Genomic DNA, 13181 nt, shown 5'->3' with positions numbered 1-13181 from the left:
TATTAATAACTCGTAAAAAAATAATTTATATTTTATTTTATTTTCATTTCAGTACTTTCAATATCGATACAAATTATTGATTATCAATAAGCGCCGAACGAAATAAAACCAAGTAAATCAATAAATTCAAAGCGCAGTATTTCTCCCATATTTTATTCCCTGAGAGAAAACTCTGGGCAATTCTGTGGTGCATTATCAAATGCACGATTATATAATATATCCAATACACGACTTCTTGTATCTGATATACAACAACATCGTAATTGTCTTAATTGCACATGTGTTTATCTAGCTAGTACAAGCGTACTCTATCATTCAACGGATCGATGTGATTTTTAATCGGATCCCTTGTTCGATAGAAACATACTTTTATAACGTGTTGGCGATCTGCCGAAAATCTTATTACACGATTGCTTAGATTTTAAATCGTAAAAAAATCGAAGGAATGAATTTAATCGTTTTATCGATACGTTTAAAAATAACTTAACTGAAAAATCTGATCAATAACGAATAATTGTTTTGCATTTTATTTATCGAAAACATATTATTTTTAATCGGCAATGATAAAAAGTTCGACACGATAATCTCACTGTCGAATCATTATAGACTCTGATCGTCGAAATAGAATCGTAAAACATTCTTGATATATCTGATTTTTATTATAGAAAAATCGAATAGTATAAGCGAACTCTGATAGCTTTTTTTTATTAATTTGTTAATTATATAATATATACACGTCTATGTATTTATAATTCATATATAATATAATTTCATATTTAATATTTAAACTTAGATATCGAGAAAAAAATAAAAAAAGAGAATTTGGTAAAATGTCGTATAATATTGAAATATTTTTATTTATTTTTATTTATTTTTATTTCAATTTATTTGAAAACTGCAATAAGACAAAAATGATTGAAAAATATATTTATACAAATAATTGATACTTATGGCTAGGTTCTCTGAATAATTTTTTTAATTCTTTAATTATAAAATTTGAAAATTGGAATTAAATTAATTGATATGTTAACTTTATGTTTTCCAAAAATATATTATTGTATCAACAAATTATTGTATAAATATAAGTTTTGAATTATCTTGATTCACTTATCCATATATTGTTATATTTGTTATCCAAAAATTAATAATTAATGAGAATTAAATATAATAATAATTAAAACAGGTGATAATAAATTAATTCCATATATCTATATCTATATAAAATATGAAAAATTAAGTAAACAATTTACTATTTATATATGCATAGGTAAAAAAACATTTTTAATTATATAATAAAATTTTAATTCGATAATTAGAAGAAAATATAATATTTGTGTTCTTAAAACGACAAATTGATTATTCAAGAATGTTAAACGAGAGAAAAAACTTGTAAGGTTTCTCGAAGAGCAAAGATCGAAGAGTGTAAATTGAAATATTGCGTCACTTGTTTATTTTACCGATTTAATTGCTTTTTAACGAATGATTAGATCAATGACCTTGTCACATGTAGAATTTATTTTATACAGATATATATATATATATATATAGAATTACATATAAGATATTATTTTGTCTAAATTATTATTATTTTTATTCACAATTAATTGTGAGATATGCAAAAAAAAAAAAAGAAGTGACAATGTCTTTAGAAAATAACGAATAAAATTAAACTTAAACATAACATAATTTACTCAAATATTAAAACTTTAAATGTTACTACTACGATTGAAAATGAAAAAACCGTCGATATATTAATATTTTTAATTTCATTCTTATAGATAAAATTATTTTCGAAAGAAAAATGTTGCAATCGATTCAAAGAAGAAGATGAAAAAGAGAGAGAGAGAGAGAGAGAGAGAGAGAGAGAGAGAGAGAGAGAGAGAGAGAGAGAGAGAGAGAGAGAGAAAATCGAGAAAAAAACAACAGTACAATTAATATAAATTGATATAAAAATCACGGAAACTTCGAACGAGCCGAGATTCTCGAACGTGACCACTGTTTGTTACTAGGCGAATGAAATTTTATCGGATGACGCGATCACGCATAGTAAAACGTAGCTTGGATGATTAACCGCGCGTATACGGGCATATATGACCGATTCGCAAATCGTCTACGAATAGTACAATGAAGAACTGCTTTTTACAAGCGGAATCAACGAGAAGGACTCAACAGTAAGTATATTGCACAACTTTTATGCCGCGATACGTATATAATACATATATCATTCGAAGAAACGCAAGTAGGTTTGTCCGCGTCGAGAAAAACGAGTGAAGTAATTGATTACATGAATGTAACGTGGATTTTTTTCAATCCTCCATAATTAACTCTTTGTTCAATAGAGTAGCCTCTATGCGGTTATTCGATTACGAGGCATATCAAACATTACAGACATTAAAAGCTGATTATCAGAATTATAAAGTTTAACACATTGTCACGAATTGATCAAATTGTCATTATTGATAAATCGACCGTAAATATTTATGCAAAATTGATATCTTTATCAATATAGTTAAAGAAATGTAAATTGAGAACTTAAAATTAGACGAGAAAATTCTCGACTTATGACGTTCAACAGCATTGCATGCGATTATATTTTTAGTTGAAGTTGTATTTTTATGGAAATTTTCGTAGAGAATTTTTGCTTATTATTTATTTCAATAAGATCTTAATATCTTTGACAAATTCTCTCTGCCTTTTATTATCTTGATCTTAATCTCCTTTCTAGACTTTTCAATTTTAAAAAATTTTGTCATAAAACTATAGTTTTGATCAGATTGCAAACTGTACGACGTATATAAGTGCTTACCTAACGTTTCCTCGTGACGAAGGAAAAAGTTTTTGGTACAACAAAACAGGCCTGTAACGCCACGTACTTACTTATTTCACGAGTACGCCGGAATGAGGAGACTTTAAGCACACTTCCGGCCCAAACTTTCTTCGAGAACTTTTTGGTGAAAAGTTTATCAACGAGATAGAACAGAGTAATAAGGATAAGCGTCGTGCTATTTCTTAACAACTATGAAACAAACGCATTATAAAGTGGGTCGGGGCTTGTTTTAAAGTGATAGAATATTGTATAAATGGAAGGGGAAAAGTGTTTCGCTCACAATGAACTTTTACATTTTCTGTACCAATTATTAGGGAGTATGTTGAATCAGGTTATTAGATATTATTTTTATATTATTATCTTATTATTACAACCTCGTTTAATGTCATATTCTGATTAATATTATTTTCAATAAATAAGTGTTGAAAGTTTTTTTATTAAGAATTCTTATCACAATGATTTTTGAGTCACGCGTTGTAATTAATTATAAAGGATTGGTCAATAGTGTTATAAAAGGTTAATTATTAAAAATTTTATTACGACATTGAATATCATCATAAAAAAGATACGATATCGCATAATGGGCCACTTGTTAGCATCTTCTTGAAGTAAATTGAATGCCAATTTGTGCGAACGAACGCGTATAATTCGTGAATATCGTTACTGTATTCTCTTCTACTGGCTCCCCTCTTATTTTCATTTTAAATTATAAATTATATTTTACAATAAGCCTCTTGTCTTCCTGTTGCATTCTTTCACGAAAACATTCGTTATGATATACAGTCTGGCTCAAATACGAGATAAGAAAAATAGGAAAATATTGGTGTGCAACCTCTGTTTTTTGTCTTTTTATTTATTTATTATCTTTATAAAAATTTATATCTTTAAATATTTTTTGTTATTAAAGTTTTAAATAAAATTCGAAATTAACTCGATTTCTTCAATTCAATTTCAAATTCAAAACTCATTTGTGGTTAACACAGATGTTAACATGGAGCGAATTAGCGCGTAATATTGCGTTCAATGGCTTAACACCATCATTGCATTAATTACATTTGCAATTATCCGAGCAGGATAAGCACAAGCAAGCACGGGTCAATTATCTAAATTGTGTGCACAGAGTAAACCGCGAACCATCGGAATTATCGTGTCACGATTGTTTCTCCAACCGGCAGTATCTCATTTCAAACATCTTGATCGTAAAAGTGTCCAAAAAAGTTTCCACTTTTTTTCCCGCATCAGATAAATCATATATAATTATCCTTTCTTCTATTGAAATATTTAGACATGAGTAAACATAACTTGTTAGCTTTCTGAATGATTCGGAAAAAGACGTCACGATGCGAGTTGTAAAAATTTCTTCAATGATTTATCATCTATATTATCATGAACATGATCCATTTTTTTTTTTTTTTTTTTTACTTTAATCGCAAGAATCGTAAATTGATCGATCAAATTTCCCTCTGAAAAGATACTATATATCTTTAAATGTCGCGTTGCATATTTTATTACGAGTTTAATGGGACGACCTAATTGTAAAAGTGAAAGCGACCGATGACGGGCAAAAACTCTGGCCGATGAAAATAGGATCCATTCGATTTTTCTTTCTCCTCGTGACAAACAAAGGTGGAGCTTATGCAACTTTCATTGTGCCAACGTCGATTCGAGCGCAGAAAAGCACGACGGCCCGTGGATTTTCCATATTCAGGCTGTCTCATTCCCTTCGAGGGAAAAAGGCGTACGTGATCCACGAAACGTTCACGTTTTACGCGGAATATCGCATATATACAGTCTTTTTCTTCACTTAACGTGAAACGATTCACCAGAGTTTCACGTAGTTACTTACTCTATACACCGTCTTAATCACCGTTGACCTTCGGAAATACGATTACAGGAGATGGCTTGACGAGGAATTGGCGAGGACTCGCATCGTCTCCAATGTACGGTGAGACAAATTGAACATCTCGTATATACAATCTTGGCTTCTCCTTGAATGATCCGATTTTTTCCTTTTTATCTTCTCTTTTCTTTTTTTTCCATTTCTTGTTTTTTTTTTCTTTCGGTATTATTATATATTTAATTTTTTTCTGGATTGAATCCTTTTTTCTTTCTTTCTCTTAAAAGGCACGAACGCCATACACGAACATCGATGGTACAAAATATGGCACGTTCATGACCTGGATACTGGTTTTTTTTTTTTTAATCTCTTTGTAAAGATCGCGAATAAATAAAGCAAAAAGAACCTTCGAGAATAAAAGAGAGTTCTGATTGTGTTTGATCACTTCCACCATTTTTTCGATTCCATCTATCTTTATGGTATACGGATAAGAATGAGAAACGAGTTTTGTTATTGGATTTTTTTTTTTTTTTTTTACATTACGTTAATGAAATTTTAATGAAATTTCTCACGTTTCCTTTTCAGTCAATTTAATATCATTGAAATGTACTTTTCGTATGATTCTACGAAAATATCATTGAATAAAAATGACATCGTGGAATTTTGTTTTTCTTTTTCTTCTTGACATTGTAGCTATGAAAGAAGAATATAAAATTATTTTTATCATCTCTGTCTTTGCTGTATCTTCTTCCATTTATTCTAAAGATTTATTATACGATATATAATTCAACGATGTTCAAAATATTTATAGCATTATAAATAAACGTATAATAAATTAACATTTCTTGTTATATATTCATTGGTCAAAAAAATAAACTTTTATTAAGCATATAAGCATTCATTGATTCGACAAAAATTAAAAATAAACACGAAACTATTTAACTTCCATGTCTCTATATCTCATAAACCACAATAATGTAAAACAACCCATTACAAACTGATTAAAGAAATTATATTGGAATCGTGATTTCATTGTTTTAATTGCGTACTCTGAAAAATCAAAGTCACGATACTACAATAGGTGTATTCTAATACGTAGAACTTATGAAGCATACGATAATTTTAAAATAGGTCTCCGAATCGATATCGTTCGAGCCGTTTTCATCAGAATATTGACAATGTTGAATTTGAATCATCTACTCAACACGTTTACTAGCACGTTTATCGTGAAATAACGAAAAATCTGATGAAACAACGTGACAATTGATAATATATAATCGTATCAGGATAGACGCGAATTTCTTCACGACAAAACGGAAAATCTTTCCCTTTCCGATTTGTTTCGAGCGTATAGTCGAATAGAAAATTAATCATCGCAATATCAAGCCTTTTTTTTTTTACATGGGTATACTTTTATAATCATATATAATAAAAACATAGAAACATCCAGTTGATGTTTATACTTCTAACTTTATACTTCAACAAACTTTATATTTCTAAGAGTAAAAAAAATTGAAATTAAGAAAATTTATTATAAATAAATAGTTTTATTATAAATAAATTATTATAAATAAAATTTCTTAGAGTATTAAAAAGTAAAATTTAATACATCATCGTTATTTTACTACTAGAGATAAGGAGGGATAAGGAGGGATAATTAGAACAAAGTAAATTCGGTAAATTTCATTATCGCCAAAATTTGAATGCACACATATATTAATACGTAATTGTAGACATGAAATTATCAAAAGAAAACATAAAATTTTCAATTCTTTTTTGGCACGTATACACGTATTCAGACATTTCGCGATAAGAATAATTAATATTGGTCGATATATAACGCAATATTATAAATATATGTATATATATGCAAACAATTGAAATGCAAAATTATATTTTTTTAAAAATATTTTTTATTCAATCATAGAAAGAAAAAATAAAAGAGATGATGAAATTTCTAACCTAAAGATTAATCATCATTTTATCCATCGATCGTTAAATCCAATTAAGTGGCGAAATACATAAAAAATATGATATCGAAAATGGGCGAATACAGCAGCGAATAGATGAAAAATGACAATAGATGAAAATGTGTCAAACATTTATTAAGATACTCGAAAATTTTGGTCACGTGAATCCATGATCTTGAATCATATTTAATCCCGCGAACTTAGGAAATGTTTGCAGATGACAAGATAGAGGAAACGTGTTTTTCACCGAATTGGAACAAATCTGGCGCCGTCGAGGCAACATTCGTACTTCGTACACTCTTGAACGATATATTGCCCCCTACTGGTGACATGCGACACGTGAAATCTTTGTCATAAGATAAAACCGGTTAATCACCGATTAATCTCCTTTTATCTTTCAAACTTTTCGTTTATTTATCAATTCTTTTTCAAATAATTCTTCCAAATTATTTTTATCTTTTCTTCAAATAAATTCTTCAAAGTGTTTTATTTATTTGTTTTTCTTCTTTCAAGTGATTCTTATACATAAAGAGGGATATTTCAAGTACAATTTTGTTTAATTAAACAATGATATCGAACTTTTCAAAACTTATTAAGAAAATTAAATTAATCGAAATTTATTATTCGACTCCCTAAGTAGATCCTTGAATGTTTATTCGCCAATTCGTGCTATATATCACGAAGGCGTTCGCGACAGTTTCAACAGTTAGTTTTAATTTTCCAATTGTTAACCTCTGTCTACATGTCCTCGAATGTATGCATTTGTTAAACATACGTATGTGTGTTCTTATTACAGTTCACGGAGCGTCGAGTTACGATGTCACTGGCGTGCAGCGACGATTGGAGAGCTACGAGGTGATTCATAAAGTTAATAACAACCAACACCCAGTTGATTCGACAAGCAATAATCATGACGACGAACAAACGGTTTATGTGTTCGAATTTGAATCCGAGTCGAACGAGAAAGAAGAAAGTCTGCAAGAAGGAAAGGAGACACCTTCTGGTAAGTCCAACCATTTATCTTTATGGATCTCGATTAACCCATTATAAATCAAGTTATTATTTAACCCCGTCGTAAAAATTAATTGAATGTGATTGACACGAATTTTTCAATTTTTAATTCCCATAGACTAATCATAAAATTTATTCAAAATTATATAATTTCTGTCTAAATTTAATTTTTAATCGTCTATTTTATTTTTTTTTATTCATTTTATTTTTTAATTATTGATCATTGATTTAATTATATATTATAAAATTTAATCAATATTATAATTCAATTCAGTTTCCATTTTGATTATTGATATATTTTGATTATAATAAAAAAAAATCTTAAACTAAAATCTATCAACTAAATAATTCGAATGAAAAGAGTTTCAAATATTTCAAAGATCATAATAATAATTTATGAGTTCTTCCGTTCTCCAGAATTATTTCATTATTCTCCTAATTGTTTTAATTATACAATAAATTTTTTTAAAAAATTAGAATTCTCATTGAACAGATAAAATCAACAAGCTAATGATCTCTAATTATCGTTAATGATCAACGCACAACATAAATTTTACTCCAACAATATTTTGTTTAACTTAACAGTATAAATATTAATAGTGCAGTGACAAATCATCAAACAATTATTATTATTTTACATCTAAATTCTGCGTCTATAATTTTGAAACGGTATCTCGAAGATTACTTATAAATTCTACCAATAAAAAGTCGAAAACAAACAAAAATTCTTTCTATTATAACAGTTATATCACAGTTTTTCTACGCCATTAATCGAAAAATTGGAAATTTTTAGATACGCCATTGTTATATAAATAAATTGATAAAATATGTCACGTATTCAACAACATGAATTCACGCACAGATTCACGCACAAATTCACGCAACGTAATCGTTCTATTATCAGAATCGCTAATGTCACGCACAACGATTCGTTCGTGGATTCTAGACGCGATTGATGATGCCTCGAAAATTTTCTGCGTCTTATTTGTATTCCATTATCGTAGCAAAATCTTTTACAAAATATCGTTGATCATTTGTAATAAAATTTATATATATATATATATATATATATATATATATATTTTCAAAAAAATTTATCGATATATCTTTTTTTTTTTTTAAGATAAAGAAAAAGAAAATTTTTCATAGAAAGAAACATCAGATTTTAATACGGACGTTTAATCGTTTAATTTCTCCATTTCGTGGACTGTTTCAATTTATATCTTGCAGCTTTTAATCGAGATGATTAATGATTGAAACTGATTGCTCGATCGTGTATCGTCAAATGTAATTTCCATAAGAGCTTACCTGCAATCAGTTGGTAATTGAGATAAATCAATCACAGCATTGATTTACCGTAAATTTTCAAGAAATTTGCCATGAACTAATTCTCCAGATGGTACCGTAACGAAAGACGTCAGCAGAGTAAACCAATAACTGCTTCTCCCTACTTTTATATATCTGTACTGTAATCTATTACTTTGGATTCTCCTACACATAAATTTGGGATTGAGATATTATCTTGAATCGTATTTTATTTCGAAAACTTTCTTAAAGAAATTCCCTATTTATGTATAAATAATATATATTTTCTTATGCGTTTGAATTTTCGTTGAAAAAATTATTTTCGTATCTCTTGATTACGAAATTATTATATTAAAAAATGGCATGAAAAAACGAAATGTCAAAAATCATCGAAGTTATTATCGTAGATATCCTTATTAACATATCCCTTTCTTTTTTTTTCACAGGCGGATTTATTTATGTTTCAGACGAGGAAGACGATCAAAATCCACTGGATCCATGGTCGATCGTCTGGTATATCGGTTCATTCGGTGGCCTCGTCGCTTTTTTCCTCATCGTCAGTTGTTCGGAATGGTGCTGTCGTCGCGGTGGAAGATCACTATCGGTCCCTTATTCTCAACGAAACGAGGTGATGAACGGACCGGTAGTAACCGAAACACCACCCCCACCTTATCATTTGTTCGCGCCACCCTCGTACGATTCTGTGAATTATGGCGAGATAACGGACAAGACTTCCGGGGAGAAGGTAGACATATATGTGATATCAGTGCCACTTCATAGATCTGTGGTACAGGCACCAGCCTAAATTTTTCTCGAAGTGACCCTCGAACGGAGGATACCGGTCGAATTGAAATGGAAACGACACCGATCGCGTCGACATCCATTTGACAATCGTTCGTTGGTCCATCAGTGGACGCAATAGTACGAGAAGAAGGACGATATATCGTATCGCTTTTGAAGAATTTATTGAAGCTTTCTCGGTGATATGTGCATCTTCCTTTAAATCGGGAGAATTGTTGACAATCGTTCGCCGATCTATGAACAATATCCGTTGAAAACGAGATCGAGAAAAGACGAAGAACGAGCTTGATAAATTATTCGTTTGAATATTGAAGATACTTTTGAATATCGTGAACTTGATACACATAAGTATCGCGATGTACGTGTATGTGTATACATTTGAATATTACAAAATGATGGAGAAGATGTTTGTTCGTAGTTGAAGGAACAAATAATATTTCACGAAGATTTATATTAATAGCAGAATAAGGAATTTGGAAGGTTGGAAAAACATTTATGAAACGAAGAGACGCGAGAAGCTTCGAATCTCTCTATGACTGATGGACACCGAAAATTCCGAACTGTTAAGAAGATTTCGAAATATTGTTACCGAATATTTAAAGAGATGTTATATTTCTGTGTAACAGTGAATGAAAAAAAGAGATGGAAAGGCCGGTTATAAATATTTCTAAAATTTAAAAATATCAACTGAGAAGGAAGATAAAAGAAAAAAAGGAAAAAAAAAGGGGAGATGAGAAATTTCATCATATACACTCGGACTAGATCGAATCAATGAAGCAATGTTCTCTGTGATGATGTTCGTAAAACGAACTGAAATTAAAACTAGAATGAAATTAAGACGTGCTTTTTGAAAAAATGAATCCGTTGCACGGATATTAAGCGAGCAACTTTTTTTTTTTCATATTTTTTAAGAAGCTGAATGGAAAATCAACGAAATACGAACATAATATGTATTCGAGCTCGATTTCATTCGATAAATGAGCAAATGATTTAGGATCAGTCACAAGCGTTTAATTAAACGAATTATTTATCCGATCACTGCCTGGTTAGATGAATGATTCGAAATCATTCTGATCCTTTATTAACATTTATACGCTAGTTTTTGAGTTCACCACTCGTCGTAACAAGTCTTGTGACTTGTAGCAAGTTGAGAGAACAAAAAAACTGCCATATTTTCGTATACCGTTATTTTTTAAGATTCATCTTACGCTACTTTAAAAAAATATTAATACGATGCTATTTTAAAAAAAAATAAAACTTTACAAAACCAATGTACAAAGTTCAGATCAAATTGAAAATTTTATTCGCATTCTTAGAATTTGATTTTTTTTATATAATTTTTATATATATAATTCAAAATTGCAATTGCAAAAAAAATGGATTATCGAACTTCTCATATTGATGCAGTTAAACAGATATTTAACAAGCATGCTAGAGATAATTGAAAAATTAATAATTCGAAGCATTTTATATTTTAAGTTTAAATCAAGACGTTTGATCCCTTTTTTTATATTTTCAAATCATTGAATTATATGATTTAATTATTCTTACAAGTAGCGCGATATAATAATAATAATAAAAAGAAGAAAAAGAAAAAGAAGAAAAAAAAGAAAAAAGAAAAAGAAGAAAAAGAAGAAAAACGATGAGGACAACAACAATAATAATAATAATAGTAGTAGTAATAGTAGTAGTAATAATAATAATAATAATAATAAATAAATAAATAAATAATTATCTATAAAATTCAGGGATCTTTTGCATAATTTATTGAAAAATAATATTAATTGAATTAACCAGTGATTGCACAAATGATTTTTATAATTTTACGTCAATAAAGACGATTAACTTGTAATTTATAAGATCTATTTCATTCATTTTATTATCAAATTTATTATTATTGTACAAAAAATTTATTAACAATGATAACTTATAATTTATGACTTATAAAGTTTAGTTCAATTCTCAACTAATTGAGAGAATTATCCTTAAATTTTTTTATTATGATAATCAAAGAGAATGAATGTCTTTTCTGAAAGCAAAGAATTTATCATTATTCATTGAAATGTTCAGTTTCAAGTACATTTTGTATTTTTAATCAGAGTTAATTACAGATATTCTTTATTTATTTATGATATTATATATAATTCTTTATTTTTTTTGTCGCTTTTTTCAATAATAATTCACTCTTTTTTTGGATCATATATTAGATATTGCATAAGAGGGCGTGAATGTAACGCTTCTTGTATCCTGAATGATTTATCAATGAAACACATGTGCAAAGAAGTTCGAATAATCTCTAATATTATTACATTATATTGAGGTTAATTGCGATCATTCCAAGTCCGACAATTCCAGATGATTATGTATAGGCTACGAATTGACTGCCATAAAAGAAATTTAACTGAAAAGAAAGTAGTTTGTGAAGCATTAATGCGATAATGTCTCGATATAAAAACGATCCTTATATTATATGACATTTAACATCCGTGCGACTATGATCATTTTTTTTCTTTTTGACTATTCTTAAATAGAAGATAAAGTGTTGAATATTTTTTATGAATATTCGCATTTTTGTGTTAAAAGCAAAAGTCCCACTTGCTATTTAAATTCATAAACGAAATCATAAAAAGAACAAAAAATACTGTGTGTTCCATATAAATAGTATTGCTTTACGCTTAAATAAATACGTGCACGATTTATTTAAACATTTATTTCATCATCTATTTTATGAGTGAAAAATAAATGACTAATTCATCTTTCTTTTTAAATGAATATGATTCGGTATGAATTTATATTATTAACGAAAAAATATATTGTTTTTAGAGTTGAAAAAATTTTTACTTTTTTTTGTTTTAATATATACTTTTAATGTTATAGAAAAACAAAAGTAATATTCAAAATATTTGATTTCTTAATGTTTCTAAATATTTGATATATAAAAAGAATATTAAATGATATATTAAATATTATAAATTTAAATATAAAATGTGAAAAATACTCGAAAAGAAAAAATAAGATATATGTGATATAAAAAAATATATTACGAAATCTAGTTTTATTTATAATGTATATTGATAATTGTCGTCGCATTGATCATTGTCATTTAATTTTAATCAGTCGATTATTATTCAAATAAAAAAATGACAAAGAATTTGTGTAGGAATGTGTGGAAGAATGTTTGAGAAATTTATCGTAAAGTAAGATTAAGTACAATGTCAATTATTATTATTATCATTGTCATTAGTAATGTTATTATCATTAAACTCGTAATCGCGTTCCGAATAGCGATTGGAGCACATTACGATGTATTCGCTCTCATTCAGGCTTGCAAAATTGCAATGCCATCGCTATTTATTTTTTATACTTTTATACATACTATTTATACGTATTCAAACATCTCTATGTTACCAATAAAATTTCTTTTCTCGAA

At 28.3% G+C, this 13181-nt stretch overlaps 1 protein-coding gene and 1 long non-coding RNA gene across 5 annotated transcripts in view; both read left to right on the top strand.

Annotated features, from left to right (window-relative positions):
• Window positions 1-1873, top strand: part of LOC133665807 (uncharacterized) — a 7021-nt gene extending 5148 nt beyond the window's left edge. The window contains exon 2 of the long non-coding RNA XR_009829177.1: window positions 53-1873. This is a non-coding gene — a long non-coding RNA (uncharacterized LOC133665807). The remainder of the gene's footprint in view (window positions 1-52) is intronic.
• LOC107998214 (uncharacterized) overlaps window positions 1-13181 on the top strand; it is a 22968-nt gene extending 9787 nt beyond the window's left edge. Inside the window, exons 2-4 of one of the 4 annotated variants that reach the window (XM_062072685.1) lie at window positions 4722-4772; window positions 7431-7637; window positions 9418-13181. In XM_062072685.1, the coding sequence (XP_061928669.1) occupies window positions 4722-4772; window positions 7431-7637; window positions 9418-9755 (596 nt within the window). In that variant the 3' untranslated portion in view covers window positions 9756-13181. Of the gene's footprint in view, window positions 1-4721; window positions 4773-7430; window positions 7638-9396 lie in introns of all 4 variants that reach the window. The other 3 variants (XM_062072684.1, XM_017057376.3, XM_017057375.3) reach the window with 3 other exon arrangements.

The sequence above is a fragment of the Apis cerana genome, linkage group LG3 (genome assembly GCF_029169275.1).
Source record: "Apis cerana isolate GH-2021 linkage group LG3, AcerK_1.0, whole genome shotgun sequence".
NCBI lineage: Eukaryota > Metazoa > Arthropoda > Insecta > Hymenoptera > Apidae > Apis > Apis cerana.
Note: the sequence above shows the minus strand (reverse complement) of the source record. Positions and strands in the feature narration are given on the sequence as shown.